This window comes from Saccostrea echinata, unplaced genomic scaffold (assembly GCF_033153115.1).
Source record: "Saccostrea echinata isolate AGI-Se365-2 ecotype Australia unplaced genomic scaffold, CSIRO_AGI_Sech_v1 ptg000029l, whole genome shotgun sequence".
Lineage (NCBI taxonomy): Eukaryota > Metazoa > Mollusca > Bivalvia > Ostreida > Ostreidae > Saccostrea > Saccostrea echinata.
The window spans coordinates 19,742,953-19,761,702 of record NW_026889778.1 but is presented as its reverse complement, the minus strand read 5'-3'; the positions used below and the strand labels follow the sequence as shown (position 1 = coordinate 19,761,702).

The following is an 18,750-nucleotide window of genomic DNA, read 5'->3' as shown; positions in this document are numbered from 1 at the left end:
TTAGAGAGATATGTCTTTAAGTTAGAGAGATATTTCTTTAACATCGAGTTATCTCTTCAACCTATAAAGATTCCTCTTTAACTAAGAGAGATATCTCTTTAAATTTGAGAGATGAGAGATGTATCTGCAATTTAAAGAGATGTTTTATTTTACGAATAAAAAGTAAAACGCTTTGCCATATATTTGCATTTTCCTTTAAATTTTAAAGGAATTTCAATGAGTATACATTCTACAAATTGAAACGAACATGTGAACAACCCTTAACATAAATAGAATTTCAAAAATGACACCAAAAATGCTGATACACAGTTCATTGACAATAATTTTAAAAAAGAAATGATTTTGCTCATCAACCTGGAGATTTAAACATGTCTAATGTTTACTTCCTGACTTGGCGGAAATGATAATGGATAGCCGGATGTCCGATGTCAGCTGTACCCACTTACAAGATTTATGTAAAATCTGGAAACAGATGAAGTAGTTTAAGTGTTTTGAAAATAAGCAATGATGACGATAAAATCTGTTTTCATTATATCATTACTATTCATCTCAGGTAAGAAAGAATATAGTACGCATGTCTTTAACTATGCATGCCTTCATGTTAATTGCTAATTTTAAAGTTATTATTTTTAAAAATAAATTTATTAAACTTATTTCTCGAAATAGTCGTATTTCGTGTACAGTTATTTTGATAATACAACATGGTAAATCAATTTAAGTGTTAGTATGCAAATACAAGGTTTAAATAGAATATGTTAACTTAATTCAAATTTAAATATGATAGGAAGTTACAAATTGTATCACACGGGATTGAAAACAATGTTATAGATAAAATTCTATGGTAATTTTTATTCATATCGTTAATTTGTAGTACTGTGTGAAAAGGAAACGTGTTCTAGAGATGGAAAAGACTGTACCAAAGACGGCAAGCATAAGTTACAAGAAAGCATGAATCCTAGGCGATATTTTCCCGGATTAAAAGCCATAATCAACGGAGATTATCAATTTCCAACCGATTTCTTTACAGGATTTTGCGAGTAAGTATTAGTGGGGTTTGAAGTAAAATTTCACTTCTTTATACCTGCTGCACTATAAATGCTGATGTTTAAACATCAAGGATCGATACACCAACACGATCGATTCTTATTGATTGAGCTTTAATTACTTGGAACATACTTTCCAAAAGAGATTTTTTGTTCCCCGCTTTCGCGAAAGCCAGGGGACATTAAATCTAAGTCATCTGTCAGTTTGTCCGTCTGTCATAAAAACTTTTACGTTGATCACTAGTTTTGAATAAGAAAAGCTAGTAGGGCTTTCATATTTCACATTTACATTACCTGTGACAAAGCCTTTCCAAATAATATTATACTCTGATATTTGACCCCATGTCCTTGACCTTGAAGTTTGCCCTAATTTTCAAAAAAAAAATTGCATTGATTTTAACTTTCGAATAAGCAAAGATAGGGCATTCATAGTTGACATATGCATTACCTCTGACACGACGTTTTCGAACATGCTACGATGTATGATATATATTTGACCTTGTGACTTTGACATTAAAGTTTGTTCTAATTTTCACAAAAAAGTAACATTTGTGATAACTAAGAAAAAATATAGAGCTTTTATATTTGACAAAAGCATTACTTGTGACAATTCTGAATGTGCTATGATATTTGACCCAGTGACCTTGATTTTCAAGTTTAACCTAATTTTCAAAAAAAATTATCATTGCTAATAACTTCTGATGGAGAGAAAAGAGGGCATTCATAATTGACATGTAAATTATCTGTGACAAGATGTTTCCAAATGTACTGTGATTTTTAACCCCATAGCCTTGATCTTGAAGTTTGACGTACCTAATTTGCAAAATTCTAATATTACTGATAACTTTTAAATGAGAGAAAATAGGTAATTTATATTTGACACGATATGCCAGAAATAATTGCTTCCGATCCACAAAGACACAGAAAGCGGGGAAACACAATTCTTTGAATTTGCTTGTTTTTGTTGTTTTGTCTTCGTGAACAGCAGGAAAAAAATTGGGTTTTCTAATGTTTATATATAAAACTTTTCATGTGTATTTGAGACAAGATCTTAGATCTGGATCGTGGAGGAGTCTCGATCGTTGCTAGCTGAAACTTATATAACTTTGAAAAGTTATATACCGATCAGAAACGACACCAATATCCATCACATTGATGTACTTTTTTTTTAATTTGTAACATACAATTTACATGTACATGTAGCATTCGTATTAAAATAGCTAACACGGCCGACTAATGTGGTACAGTCTATGTATGGAAGGATTCGTTGCATGAGCAGCATACAATCTTTGAATGTTCTGGTACAGAGCATGAATTATCAATATGTTTATGGGTCTTTCTTATTTATCAAGGTCTATGGGTAATAAGCACGGTGATGCAGGCCTTTACTATAACTGGATGTCTGGGGATAAATTTGTCAAAAGACTGTGTTCTGGGAATACTGCTGAAGGTAAGATAAAAATTTAAACTCATTTTACAAGGATTTGGAAATTACAAAAGTATATCATAATTATTTTTGGATGTTTTCATGCAGAGTAATAAATCCTTGCCTTTAGTGAAAAAAAAAACTTTAAATTTAAATTCCTGATCTCTATACACTGTATTTATTAATTTATAGAGGAAAATATTGACTAGGACATACAAAACAATTCAATGAACTTTAAGTTATGCTGTAAAAAGTTACCAGCATGATTGACGATGTCATCTTGTTAAGCTACATATAATTATACAATATGTTTATAGAGTTAAACAAACTGGTTCCTTGTATAAATGACAAACAAGTACGCAGCAGCTTCGTCAGGGCGATATCTAACATGCCGAATATTCCTGAGCCATCTGAGGGCATGACGGAGGAAGAGGCTCAGAAAGGACTATGCAGGTATACATGTACTCACAGCACACCCCCCCCCCCTTTTACACACACCCTAATAAACACAACCCTCAACCACCCACCCCGGCTCAAAAATAATAACTCTAAAGTATATCGGCCTAATTTTTGTCCAATGTTTATTTTGACATTTGCAATGATGAAATCTGTTTTTAATATTCCATATTTAAGGTATAATAGCATATTATATGGAAAATGATGTTTTCTTTTCCCTTTGTCTAGAATTGTTTGATCGTACATTTAATAAGACGGGCCACTTAGGGGTGGGGGTCTGTCGCATAATTTTTAGGCACATACGAGGGTTGTCCCAAAATTCTGTACACAAGGGTAATTTTATAGGAACCCGGTATCAAAAATTAATGAAACTTTGTACATAGATTAAACCAACAATAACAAATAAATTCATCGAATATATGTACATGTATAAACCGTACATGTATTGAAATCCCATCTTTAAGTCAACCTTATAGAAATTTTCAAAACGTGGTTTAAGGAGGCTGGGGGATCAACAAATTAACCAGCAGATATAACTTATTTTTTTAAATATGATATCTTAATCTGTCAACTATCATATGGCAAAGAAAAATTTCATTCATTTTAGTTTTGAAATTTGATCATTTTTGTATATCTTTATATGGAGCTCTTCTTCTAAAGGAGATAAATATAGTCTGAAAATGGCCGCAACCACCCAGTCCTCTTAACTAATGTTTTATCTTTTATAATTATATTATGGCGTGTAGCCATGTGTAGCATTAACAAATATTAATATCACATACCAACATTTTGGACGTTTTTTCTATATACATGTAATTAAAGTCATATATGGCGTATTTTTTTGATAAGTTCAGGTAAACAAAATTAAAAAGATCTTTCCATTTGTTTTATCATTTTACATGTATATAAAAATAGGACATTCCTGTAAATTACACAATTCAAATCAATCGCGTTTCAAAGATTTGAAAAATTTAAAACAATAACCGATTTATTTACCGACTCCACATTTAAAAAACAGACAAATTTAAAGTCAATTTAACTATAGAAACAAGAGGTTATTCAAGCTCAAAATCGGTGAAAATTTTAATTTGAACGTAAATATATTTACACTCAGTCTCGTATTATTATTTTTCAAGCTCAGATACGCCATATATAGCTTTAAAAGAAATATACATGTAATACTACTGTCCAAAAGTAATATAGGCATTTAATGGGTTTTGTTCGACATTGCAATACATGTAGATATAGCATTTATTTTTTTAATTTGATTACAAAACTTTTTTTCAGTTTCCTATCATCATCTCTTACTAAGCTGCTGAAAATTCTGCACCCTAACTGCGATCAAAAGGGTTTCCATACGATGGTTAAATTAGTAACAGACATTCTGCAAAACTCCGAGGACTACAACATCCCTCTCCTTAACGTACCAGGCACCTGTGTGACTGACCTAAAAAACCAGCTAAACAAGCAGTTTGAAAATTAAATATTTATCAAAGGTTATTACGAAAAAATAATTCATATATTAAATATGTGTACAAATAGTGTGGTGTCTTATGGAGATTCACTATCATAATGCAATTAAAAAAAAAGAATAAGAAAAGAGAGAAAAAGTGTATACACATGTAAGAGAGACTCTCAATACAACTAAATGTATTCTAAGAAGGGGTTGGGCGTTGGTCACGACTGGAAAACTGCACTTTGCATTTACCAAGGTAACGTACACGTACATACATGTAATCAGAAGAATATTTAACATTTTATTGGATGTATGTTAGCTTTTCCTTCAGCCCAATGAATAAATGAGTGTGACATGACATTAAAAGCTGCTCTTTTGCAAAATAAATGTAGTACATGTAAGTCTGCTTACTGCAACTCCATTTCCCATTTTTTGATATACACATTCCAGATCATAATTTGAATTCATGTACAAGTATTCCTATTTTTTTTTCCTTCCTTGTTCATTTCTTTAACCAACAACCTGAAATGTTTGCAGAATGTAAATGTGAAGTCAAATGTTTGCAATCACCACAGTGACCACACAAAGACATCAATTATATATATTTATATATATATATATACAATGTATATATATATATATATATATATATATATATATATATATATATATATATAGTTTAATATCTAATACTTTCTTCCTCTTTAAACTTTACAATGAGTAAAACATACCAAAGTAAAGCCCCATTTTGTAAAAGAACTGTCTACTGAGATTGAAAAACTTAGTTTTTAAAATTTAATTTTTTTTTACACATTTATTTTTTTATTTAATGTGAGAAGAAATATTCAAGAAGATATTGTTATACAAGGAATTCTATTTAAAACAAAGTACAGTTGAACTTCGGTATCTGGAACACAGATATCTGGAATACCATGGATATGTTGAAGTGGTTGGGAAGTCCTATCCATGTATTTCTTCAGTATTTTACCCTCAATATCTTGAACCCTCGGATTTCTCAAAGTTTTTCTCCATCCCATCGAGTTTGAGATAATGAGGTTTGACTGTAATCAATAGCATGAAGTTGTACAATGTAGAATAACATTGTTTCAACAATAGAGTTCCTTCATAAAACAGGGTCTTGTACTTTACAAGTCAAACTACTAGTAATTAATCATACAAAGGAATTTTTTTTGTCAAGAATTCTTATACTGTAAAAAAAGGAGTCGGTGAACAATTACTTTGAAAATCACGATCAATTACTGAAAATTGCTGTAAATTACTGAAAATCACTGTTAATTACTGAAAATCCATGAATTACTGAGGCATCATATAATGAAGTACCATATACAGTGTATTTAAAATAAATAACTAAAACTATGAACAAAATTAAAAGTATTTAGTCACAGATACAAAATTTGTCAATCAAAAAAAAAGGAAGAAACTTAAGAAAGAAATTTAACACAAAATTAGAATTGAAATTTTGAAATATCATGAGTACTTTCATGTTGATAGACATTTTTTTATTATTTTGATTATTTTTAATTACAGGGAAATCAATGTTTAAATTATTTTTCACACGCTATAATGTAAATATTACATAAATCAAATGATTTCAGAAATATTGTAGAAGATTTACATTAAAATCACTCTAAAGTAAATCACAATTAAACAAGTTTGATTTCTTAGAGAAGAATGTGACATGTTATCGTAACATCATTTTTTTTTTTTTAAATCAAGCCATGCTTTCAAATGAAGCATATGCAGATATACATGTACAAACAAGAAAAATAAAAGAATTTGTCATCTATGTGTAGAATTTTTTTTTTATTTTGATAAATGAATATTAGATTTTTCCCTTTAAAAACATTTAAGGAACATCCTTCGCTTGTCAAATAAACCTGAACTTCATATATTGATTTAAAAACCAAATGATAAATCATGCCAATAACATGACATTTTATGTAAATATACTAAGTTTTCTTCACATTTTTAAATGGCACTATCGTTCATGATTCTTATTAATGATACAACATCTTTATGGTTTCCTGAAATTATTCTCAACTACATCATGTCTTGGAAAGTATACCAATCATATTCAATATGGCCTGGTTTTATATAATTTGGTACACAGGAAAGGTTTCCACATGAGGAAAATCATGCATACCAGTTTACACAATAATAATCCCTATTCAAAATGGTCTGGTATTATGTTATTTGGTGCACACTTGGAAAAATATACATAGAACAGAAACCATGCATTCAAGTTTACACATTAATAAAAGCAAAAAAAAAACTGCCTCTAAATCTTATGGGAAAATATTTTGATCTCTCTCTCAACATCCTCGTAATTAGGTTTAAGCACTTTTTCACAGGTTGAGGCTGACTTTACACACTCTTCCAATCTGCTATGCATGCTGGGAGCTTCTGTGATTTTGTGGGCCATTTCAAACAATTCTGACACAGATTTCTCCTTCATGTCTTTTTTACGCCCCAGGGCTTGCAGAACCTGAGGTATGAATTTCGAGTAGTGGGCTGTTGCATTGATGATCATTGGAACATCTCCGTCGTTTACAAGATCTGCCACAAACTTTGCGATTGCTGTATGTGGATCCAAAAGATATCCTGCAAAGAAGACATCCTGGAGTCAGCCATTTTACAGAAGATAAACATATGAAATTTCTATGATAAAGACAAATACTCTCTTCAGAAAGAACCTGTGGCACCTCTAATATGAATGCTGAATTCAAGGACTACAGACCACTACAGTAGAACTAAATGCATGCTGGGTTGTCCCTAAGAATTAAAATAGCAGGGGACATTAAAAAAGTAGGAGGGGGTTTTGGGTTCCTTCCTTGAAAGGGGGATGTGAGGGAATACCAGAGTAGCCGGGGGATTACAATGTACGTATTATTGGCAGGGAAATTCCCGTACCCCCAGGTCTTAGGGACAACCCTGGCATATAACTTGATCATCTATCATGGTAATTTTGACAAAATGTTTTCTGAACTTTCAAATGGATTTTGAGTTTCACAATATTGATAGAAAACTGAATGATCATCATTCCTGGTTGATGTCCAGGAAAAATTTCAAAGGTGTAATGTACTTGCAATATACTGTATGTGTACATAAATTAACGTATTCAAAATTTAGTGCAATCACTGGGTATGGAGTGGTTGGCATAGTCATGAATTAGCACTACAGATGTAAAATAAAAAATTTAAAAAAATACTTTTTTGTCTATGAGTTTAAGTAAAATTCTAATAACTTACTCTAAATAATTTTTAAACATCGTATTAGATTTTTGCTGTTTAATTAGTGTGTTCATTTGGCTGAAAATAGCCTTAAGGTATTTACTGTGCGGTCATAGTTTGGTTGTTGAGCATTTGATTACCATTTACTAGTAATTAAAAACAACTGACTTAAGATTTTTTGGTCCAGGAGGATCAATAATGTGTAATTATGTTAGAGTAGCATTGTATAACTAATACCCCACGTACATTGTCAAAGTTCACACATATAGTGTATGCGGGTTGACACAGTTGATTTGAATGGTCCAAGTGACAAATGCCAATAACCCATTTTATATTAAAATTGATGCTCATAAGTGAATGTGAAAAAAAAAATCACATTAAGCATGAATATACATGTACATACATATTTATATAGGCCTATTGCCTGGATAAATAGAGAACGACTAAATCGGGCTCGATGTTCGAGGCCTGATAAAATGGCAGATCAAAGCAAGTAAATGAAAAACATCATATCGTATTCATTTATTAACGGTAATCATGAATTAGTGCATCCCTGTCTGCATCCCTGTCTGCGTCAAAGCCGCTAAAATATGAAGCCTGCTTTTTTATGTACACATACAGTATATTATATGTACATAAAAGTGAATCATAATTTTTGTGGGGGTTTAAGTTTCATAATCATACCCCTCACAGAATGTTAAAATTTTATACTGCAGCATGATGTTTTCTCCTTTAACCTGGAAATCCAGAATTTTTTTTCTCAAAGCATGACAATTTGACTCCTGCACGAAAATAAGTGACTTTACAGTATTAAACCAACTTAGTTTCACCAACATCAGCAAACAATTCGCCACTACTTGGGGGTCTATATCATGGACTCTGGGGACATGAATGGTGCAAATTAAGATGTACATAATTTCTTTCCCCTATTATATGGCCAATTTAAAAAAAAACATCTGAACCAAGAGATATTAAATTTTCCAATTCTGATAGAAAGACAAGTAAACATGCAAACATATCTACATGTATGTGATGTCTGAGTTAAAACAAAGATTTTCTTTTACTGTTAATGTTAGAGGACTTAGTGTACATATAATCAAGCAAACAGCTATCTTGTTAGATTTGCAGGTGTAAAGAAGAATATTTCCAATGGTGTACTGCATTTTCAATTAATATGACCAACTTACCAACACCCTGGGGCCTGAGATCTTGGTTAATGGTACATGAATATTTTTATAGAAGGATAAGTTATCATTATAACCCTTGCCTGATAGATATCCATGAGTCAGACATATATTCAAAGGTGTTCATTTTCAATATATGACCAACTTACCCCCCCCCCCCCAACTTAATCATGGACTGGACTGACAATAAATGTCAAAATCTTAGTAGATTTCTTAGCCAAGTGCTCATTATAATTTTGCACAATTTTGCCTACCAGGCTACAAATCCAGTAAGGAAGAAGATTTGGTCCCACCCCTCAGGCCCCAAAAGGGAGGGGGGGGGGGGGCAGAACCAAAAAATTTTTAATTTTTGTTCCCTTTTATCCTTAGATGCTACTTACTGGATGAAATAGGCTCAACAATTTTTAGACAAAAATTGAAAATATTGAAAAGTTGACTAACAAAACACAACAACAGTGAGAACTCATAGTAATATGTCATCTGAATGACTCAAGTGACCTACGATAAAGGACTGGAGGTGATTAAAAAAATTTGTGTTAAACTCCAGTTTATGAATTTTCTTAGTTTCATTGTTTCTGCCTACACATATACAGTACCTGTTTTGTCAAAGCACTTTTTTATGGTTTGTAAACACTCAGCTTCTGAGCACCATTTTCCCACTAGTAAGCCCTGAATATCTTCCAAAAGCTAAAAGAAAGTAAAAAAAAAAAATCCTTTTTTTTTCCTCTGGTCATAACATTAATATTTCAAAACAAGATGTGTTTGTGAAACACTGATGCCCCCGTATGGCAGCTTATGGCGAAGGTTAAAGTTTCTCAAATGCAAGTCAAAATCCAGGCCAAAAGATAAAAAATGTTTAATTCGAAAGCCCTAGCTGCAACTGTTCAAAAGTTATGGCGAAGGTTAAATTTTTTAAAAGTAAGTAAAACATCAAGGTCAAGGTCAAAATTGTTGGTATCCAAAGGAAGGTCTTGTCACAAAGAATACATATGTGAAGTTTGAAACCCCAAGCACCAACTGTTCAGAAGTTATGGCCAAGGTTAAAGTCTCATAAAAATTTGCAAAAGTGGGTCAAACTCCAAGGTCAAGGTCAAAAGGTCAAATATGATGGTACCCAAAGAAAGGTCTTGTCACAAGGAATACACATGTGAAACATGAAAGTCATAGCTCCAACCAATCGAAAGTTATGGGCAAGGTTAAAGTTGACAACAGACAGACAGACAAACAGATAAACAGACAAACAGATAAACAGACAGACAGGACAAAAACAATATATCCCCGGGATCTTTCGATCCGGGGGCATAAAAAAATATTGAGCCTATCAAAGTTTTTTTATATGAGTTCCTGGTATTTTTTAACTCTTTCAACTTTTCAGTCTTTAACGTTTAAAATCTGCCAGAGTGAATTTATCAGTGGTCCAGTTGTGATCATTTCATTATTACTTCTACTCTTCACTAAACACAAAAAGTAAGATACATATACATGTACAACAATACTTAAAATTGATTGTATTAAATTCCAAGTATTATAAAATCCCCACACACAAACATCAACTTCAACCTTTCTTCATTCATTATTGCACAAACCTGGCCAGTCACTTCAAAACATTGATTTTCTTCTAGGTCCTTGAAACATTTGCGTACAAGCTGATGGTCCCTATTTGACATGTGATAGATGAAGCGTTCTAAATTTGAGGCTTTAAGTATATCTATGGCTGGCGACTGAGTCTTCTGGAGTTGACGGGATCGTATATCGTACTTTCCAGAGTTGATGAATTCTGTAAGTGTATTGTTGGTGTTGGATGCACATATAAGTCTTCTGAATGGAATTCCCATGGCCTTATATAAAGAAGAAAAAAACTGAGAATTTGAGCTTTTACATTTAACTCAATTTCTAGTAAAGATACTGTTTGATGAAACTGCTTTTATTTTAAATTGTTATGTAATTGTAAAACACAGATACAACACACACACACTTATAATGAATTCATGCTTTTTATCCTTGTAGTTTAGAAACATTCCATGAACTTATCTGATATAACTAATTATGTCTAAAATGATTCTTTTTTATCCCGGCATATCACTATAAGCAGAGTTTAATTACAATTACTATAAATGCGACTCATTTGCATATTTAGTTCTCAAAGCCAAGCTTCATCCTTTCTCTGTTCTTCTCCATTGCTAATTGTTATTTTAAATTAATGATTTATTGTAATCAACCAAATTATACACATAATTATCAAAAAGAACTAAAATATTTAATGGAAAAAAAAATATCTTAAGTAGTATCTGAATGAGAAAAAAAATCAATAGAATAAATAAATAAGAATAAATAAATATCAAATAATAAACTAGAGTAAAAAAAATTACCTGAGCATAAAAAGCTCCTAAAATATTTCCAAAGTTTCCTGTTGGTATACAAACATCCACTTCATCACCAAGGGAGATGACCTTCTGTTCTACAAGGTTAAGGTAAGCTGACACCTGGAACACAATCTGTGGGAGGAGACGCCCCCAGGTGATGGAGTTAGCAGCACTGAAACAGTCAAAATACACATAAACTTAATCAAAATATGTACTGAACATTTGCATTCAGAGCAAACAAAAAAAAAAGATAAGTAATGATTATTAGGGAAAAAAGTATTTAATCTTTACTATCATTTTGAAACTCGAAATCTAAACGTGAACCTTTTGTACTTGGAGCAAACATGGGTATAGTATTATAAGGAAATCAAATGCTTCATTTTAACCTTTTTCACTGATGTGATCTTTAGTCCAGTAAAGCAGTACTTATTTATAGTACCACACAGGTGCAATAAAGATGATTAAAAGCAAATTTTAAGAAGTTAAAAGCAATACTATATACCATTACCTAGCTACAATGGTCCATATAAATAATTTTTTCCAACCTTTTCCCCATAAATAGTCGCATAGATATACATTTAGCTTCATATGATTTCAATATAAAATGAAATGTATTTGAATAAAGAAACGAACTAATGTTAGTATGTAAATATCACTCTTCCATTGTTTACAAGAGGCCCAATGGCCTTAATGGTCACCTGAGTATATTACAACCCTTAAACATGTTAAATGAACATTAAATAGTAATTATTATTCATAAATTAAACAAAATACACTGAATGATGAAAATATTATGCTAAAACACAGATCAAGAGAACAGGTAACAATAGGTCACCCAAATGACTCAGGTGACCTAAAACTGCACCAGAACTTGAACTATGGAACTCTTCAGAACTTGTACAATATTTTTAAAGATTTAGATAGGAGTTTGGTCCAAAAAGGAAAATCCATGTTTGACATCACTACACTTCATATGATCCAATATTTTTCTAAACTGGAGCATGTTCAGTTACTCATCAAATAGAAAAATATAAAATATATAAAATAAAATATAAAATACTTGTAATAAAGAAAATAAAACATTGAGTGCAAAATGAGAATTCACAACAATGAGGCCCATGACCACAATGCTTATTGGTCAATTTACAATGTTTTCCTCTATCTGTTTCAAATAAATACTGTTATAAAATGAGGTGTCTTTTACATATGTTTTATGCGTTCTGTATTGTCCCATTACAAATCTAATACTTTTCTACTTTTCTTTGACTGCTCAACAGTATTAAATTGACAAATGATCGGGGGGGGGGGGGGGGGGGGGGGGATAAATCAGTTGATTCTGTCATTACATGTCAAAGAAGTTGAGAAGCTTTCGCATATTATTTGTTTTTTATAACTAATAGAACTAAATAAATATCAGTTCAGGTAGTTTTGACATGTTTGAGGTTGTATATGCATTACATTTACATAAATGTGAGCAAAATATACATGTACTACATTTATTTCTAAAACACAAAATTCAAAACAAACTGAAGTATGAATCAAATGTGAAGAGGATTAAAACTTAATCTATAAATTAAAACTTAACCGAACTATGGATCAAACATGAAAAGGATTACAACTAAATCCATAGCTTCAAACTTAACTGAACTATGAATCAAACGTGAAAACGATTACAACTAAATCTATAACTTCAAACTTAGCTGATGGTGTTAGGCAGGTGCTTACTTTTTATACCTCAGTTTGAAATTCCCATTGGCAGCCAACCAGCTGGCAAGGTCCTGATCCTGAAATGCTCTCTTTACCATAGCCTGACAGAGATCAAAATCTCCCTCAATACCTAAGGAAAATTAAAAGCAAATATACATTGATTTTTAATATATATATGTAGCAAAAGAGAATTCTGAAAATTACTTGTACATTTAAAATAAAGCTTTTCTACAGATCCAAAGCTCCCCGTGCATTACCTTAGGTATACTTACATAAGAATAATTGCTGAATTTTCTATGGTATCTCATTTCAAAAATTTACTGTTGACATTCATTCCATGTATTTTGATAAGATGTAAATGCACACCTTATAAACGTTTTTTTTAATTTATTAAGTATTGCACGTATAAAAAAATTCATGCATTAAAATCTAATGAACTTTTGCATTTGAATTTTTTGTTGTTGACATTCATAGCTTTTGTGTCCTAAAAAGGGATTCAATGATATTGCACAATCCCTTACAAAACTTGCCATGTACATTATAAACCTTGATCTTCCAAATATGATATTTTTCCCTTCAATCAGACATATGTCCTTCAGGATCTCCCTCTCACTCATTATTTGAGAGTAAATCATGTCTTATCTAGAATCAATACATTCTGGGAGGGTAAGAAATGCCTTACCTAGCATCTGTACATTCTGAAAGGATAAGTGATGTTTTACCTAGTACCTGTGTATTCTGGGAGGGTCAGTGATGTTTTACCTAGCCCTCTGTAAATTATGGGAGGGTCAGTGATGTCTCATCTAGCACCTGTACATTCTTGAAGAGAGTCAGTGATGACTTACCTAGCACCTACACATTCTAAAGGAGTGGGGAGGGGGGGGGGGGGGGGGGAGGGTTCAGTGATGTCTTACCTTGCACCTGCACATTCTGGAAGGGTCAGTAATGTCTCATCTAACACTGGTACATTGAGGGGGTCAGTGATATGTCTTACCTCCTAGAATCTGTACATTGTGGGAGGATCAGTAATGTCTTACCTAGAACCTGTACATTCCCTCCACTCATGGATGTCATCTGGAGTCTTTGTACCTCACTGATTCCATCTTCTGGAAATAGCACTATCACCCCCACTCCACTACCCTCTGTAATAGACATAGTCACACTGGGTTATGAATGAAAACTAGATAACATTGCCTTTATCTGTAAAAAACAACTTACCACTGCAAAATAAAATAATCTTGGTTAATAAATTACAAATTTGATGCATCATTCTTTGATTAAATTTGTACCCCTCTTTCCATTGTTACACCCCCCCCCCCCCCAACACACACACACACACACAAAAGTATATGCTTCCATCATGTTTTTTCAATTCCCTGTTGATAACAATTCAAAACTTGTATCAAATTATCATAACAAAATATAACATTGTATACCAGCATGTCTGCGAAATCCATCAAGGACTGCACCCCCTGTGTCTCCTGATGTGGCCACTAAGATAATATACCTGTAAAGAGAGAAAACAAATTTAATCCAAGTAATTAGCTGACAGGAAGATAATGAAACCATGCAACAAAGGATACCATCAACAATTTAATTTGCAAATACTGAAAAAAAAAACCACAAGGTCAAACATGTACAAAATGTAATGTATGCATGTGAACCCTCCCCAAACATTTATTAGTAATAAAATTTGAGGGTTTTTGGGTTTTTTTTCTTTTGAAAAAAACTTAGTTACAGTGATCTCACAGCAAAAGGACATGTAAGAGGATTACAAAACACAACAACCTACCTGCTACTATTCATAGGTTGACTGTGTCGTAAAGCATCAACAAACATTTGTGGCATTAATTGAAGTGCCCCATCTTTAAATGACCCGGTAGGTCCATGAAATAGTTCTAACAGAAACTGATTGTCTTGCAGATGCCGGACAGGAAATATTTTCTCATCACTAAACAACTCACTATTGTACGCTTTCTCAATGAAAAGTCTAAGTTTGGATGGGTGGAGATCAAAGGGATTTATCAATTTCTCCATGATTCTCAAAGCTCGGTCCCGATACCCGACGTTAACGAGTCTACTCCATTCTCCCTTGGTTAAAATTGGAATCTGAAGAGCTGGTACATAAAGTCCCCCATCTGGAGCCAGTCCTTGTAATAGAATCTCACCTAACGTTGTTCTTTCATGGGGACTCACTGATTTAACATCCTGTCTGGTCGACACATATCCTTGGTCCTCTTCCAGCACTTTCAAAGCTTGTACCACTTTTTCCGACACAGATTCTGGACTTTCGTCCTCCTCACACAGTATTCGGATATCGTATGCCTGTTCGTATGTACTTTGTCTGTGGTCCAGAATGTCTGTGAGTGGGGTTCCCATTTCCTGTCCCACTATTCTGTCTATTTTCATTTTATGAAGTCTTTGTAGAATTCCCTTTGCAGGGTAGTCCAAGAAAATAACATAACCTGTGTTAGCTATATAACGCATCGCCTCATCGTGTAATGGATTAGAACCAGTGAGAGATATTATGCTGTTCTCTGCTTTAACAGTCATTAAAGCCTTGCCTTCTTCTTCAATAAAGGCTTTTGATCCCTTTTCTTTCAACTGAAATAGTGCACGATGTAATAAACATTATAAACCATATAATAAAATTTCAATGTTCACGATAAAATTTTTTTCCCTCATAACCTTCACATGTTTGAAGTATCAAAACATACCTTCAAAGTCTTTAATATTTGCATAAATAAGATAAATACAAAATGTTTACAGAATTAATAAATTGCTCAAAATTTACATGAACACAAAATCAGAAAATTGAATTATGATGTTTACTTTGAATTCTTTACACACACATATACATGTAGATATATACCACATAAAACTTACTTTTTCTGATATCTTTTTACCCCACATTGGCTCCAGCACATCATTATCAATGTCTATGGATGGTTTGTTCAGCTTCTTGGATAGGATGCGAGCTACTGTTGACTTGCCACTCCCAGGGCTTCCCATTAAAATTATATTATACTGAAACACGAGGGGTAATATATTCATTGAGTGATTGCAAGCATGAAATAAGAAGACACCTAATCTTAAAAGTTCTTGGTAATGTGAAATTGAATAACATGTTTAATAATAAAATGTTACAATATATTTAAGAAATAATTCCCGCGTCTGAGGAATTGTTGTACATGTTGTATAACCCGATAGTTGAGACATTTTGCATGGAAATAAAAAACCAAGCCCAAAGGGAGAAGTTTTTATTTTCCAAGAAAATCTCTCCACTGAGGGGTATATTCTTAAAGATATTCTGACGACAAGGGAACTATTTCTATTCTGCTACAGGAATTTTTTGATCTCCAATATAGAGAAACAGGGAAGCTAGATTTCAGTGTCTTATGATGTCATATTAGTGTCTTATAATGTTACAATTGAACGCTACTCCTTGTTCATTTGCACTTCACCCAACGAAAAAGTGCAATGTAATCAAAATACAAAGTAAACTTTTTTTTCCCACCAATTTGCAGAACATTCAAAAGATGCCTCAATCCTTCTACTGGTAAGCACAGTCAAAATCAGACATATTAGAAGAAACCCATTCAAATTTACTGATAAATTGTTGATGACATTTGTGATTAATTTAAGCATAATCATGATAATGGCCACAGCATTTCTTTCATCTTTGCAATAACCAACATAATAGTATGCAGGAACATTTTCCAAACTTTTTCAAAGTTGGTTCTCAAAGATAGAATATTCTCATGCAACTGTTTTGTAAAAATCATTTTGATTGGCTAATGCTCTGATGTTTGAGCCAATTAAATGACCATTAAAGAGAGTGAAAGCTTTTGATTGTGAAATCATAATAGAAAGACGCAAAAACATAACGCTTCATGACATATTTCATATAACAAAATAAGACGTAAACATTAAACAAAACGCAAAATAGCATCAGAATGGGAATAACTGTCTTCTCATTTGTTATTTGCCACCATCAATGCTGAGTTAACGATTGCAAACATCCGTTTTACTGTTAAATCAGAATTAAAAGTCACAAATAACAAATGAGAAGATAGTTATTCTCTAATTCTATCATGATAATGATAATGTCCTATGGTCCTGAATTCTTCCATTATATATTGTCTGAAATAGTTTTGGAGTTACTCTGCAAGTTTCTGCACCATTACGAGAACAACAATCATTGCATTGTGGGTCCAGAGTTACTGCGTCAAAAAATTCTATTGAATGAAATGTGCAGTAGTCCGAATTTTCTCTTTGCGCAGGTGTTGTCATTGCGCTCGCTATTATTCTGTTTTCCATTTTTAAATGTTAACCATGCTAGATCTGTAACAATAAATCCTTTAGAAAAAAACTACTAATTAGCCCTTTCACGATAACTGCGGTACTATTCTTTTGCAGGGCAAATTATTAACATTTGGCGAAGTTTTTGACTACAGATATAAAATGACATATATCAGTCAGGGGTGAGACTGAAATCCATCATTTTTAAAAATGATGGATAATCGTCATGTTTACTAACTACGTATTTTCGTCATTTTTGTCAATATGACTTACTATCGTCATATTTTCTTTTTTCAACATAATTCTTCTATCCTGGTTACATAAAAGCGAAATTTGAATTCACCGCTGCAAGAAGAGTGTTTACGTAAGTTTCATTTCATCCAGGTCACTAATTACTGCCAACCACGTGCGTTCAAACATCAACATGGAAGGTGAAAGTTATTTTAGCAGTAAAATGTCAAATTTTGGTAGAAATAATGCGCCATTTTTACATTGCTTTTAGCCATATAAAAACATATAGGACACCATCTGGAGGAATACCTACTTGTAGAGAAAAGTCCCAACAAAAAGTTAAAGCCATAAAAAAGTAGTGCGCCCCGTAAAACAAGCAAGATACTTCAGTGCGCCCAGACCCTCCATTTTGAAAAAAGGCGAAATATTGTCATTTTCGTCTTCTTTGGTTTTTGATGCAAATAAATTGACAAATAACTCTTCCACTCTTATTTTTGCTTGGGAAATTTGTACTGTCAACATAACCAGTATTGTAGTCAACTGTATTAGAGAAATGAAGTTTGTTTATGATGTTTTTTGTCCTTTTTTCGGTTGGTGGATCTAAAATTTTTCAAAGAGAGGTAACTCGGTATTCTAGAAACACTGTAAATTTTTATGACTGTTTTTCGTCATTTTCTTAAAAATGATGAGTTTTAGTCATAATAAAAATTTTATTTTATGACTAAAAATCGTCATTTTAAAAATGACAGATTTCACCCCTGACTGTATATTGAACAATTGCTTTAAGGTCGTTTTTCACCAAAAAAAATATTATTTTGCCCTGCAAAAGAGCAGTACCGCAGTTATCGTAAAACAATCAATCGAGTCATTAGTCACCCAACATTTCGGCAAACATGCATATGTGTATGATGTCATCATATTGTTTCTTCATCAAAAATAAGCTAAGTATTCTTGATTTTAGCAAAAGCAAAAAAAATTAGACATTTTTAAAACCTAAAGATTCAGGATTCATGATGTTTCAGAGTTCCATTTCAAATAGTGCAAGGAACAAGTACCTTCTCTGAGAAAATTCGGGTTGTGGTATTGAGTCTCCTCTGCTGCTGGTAACCTCGTATACGAAGGGTGGTACATGTTATAGTCTGGGCTTCAACGAAACGCCACAGTACGGAGTTTCTCAAAGTGGACAGCATTTTTGCCAAATATTACGCAATCCCTTGGAAAACTAAGCAGACAACTTTTTCCGCAACATTCCAATTTTTTCTTTTCGGAAAGATAACACTTACGAAAACTAATTCGTTTTGAAATTTTTTTTAAAATTAGAAAATAGTTAG

General features: G+C 32.6%; 2 protein-coding genes across 3 annotated transcripts; one reads left to right on the top strand and one right to left on the bottom strand.

Annotated features, from left to right (window-relative positions):
• Positions 1-472: 472 nt before the first annotated feature.
• On the top strand, positions 473-4,466 carry LOC133194606 (uncharacterized). The gene is made up of 5 exons (XM_061330536.1): positions 473-553; positions 872-1,037; positions 2,396-2,493; positions 2,787-2,922; positions 4,213-4,466. The coding sequence occupies exons 1-5, from the start codon at positions 505-507 to the stop codon at positions 4,406-4,408; spliced, it is 645 nt and encodes a 214-aa protein (XP_061186520.1). The 5' UTR covers positions 473-504; the 3' UTR covers positions 4,409-4,466.
• Positions 4,467-6,224: 1,758 nt separating this feature from the next.
• On the bottom strand, positions 6,225-18,675 carry LOC133195694 (threonine synthase-like 1). 2 transcript variants are annotated; one of them, XM_061331614.1, is made up of 10 exons: positions 18,475-18,675; positions 15,773-15,913; positions 14,679-15,490; positions 14,323-14,393; positions 13,924-14,028; positions 12,905-13,016; positions 11,186-11,351; positions 10,403-10,654; positions 9,413-9,503; positions 6,225-7,003 (listed from the first exon to the last, which is right to left on the bottom strand). In XM_061331614.1, the coding sequence occupies exons 1-10, from the start codon at positions 18,607-18,609 to the stop codon at positions 6,681-6,683; spliced, it is 2,208 nt and encodes a 735-aa protein (XP_061187598.1). In that variant the 5' UTR covers positions 18,610-18,675; the 3' UTR covers positions 6,225-6,680. The 2 variants fall into 2 exon arrangements, with proteins under 2 accessions (XP_061187598.1, XP_061187599.1); XM_061331615.1 differs by having other exon boundaries at positions 12,914-13,016.
• Positions 18,676-18,750: the final 75 nt, after the last annotated feature.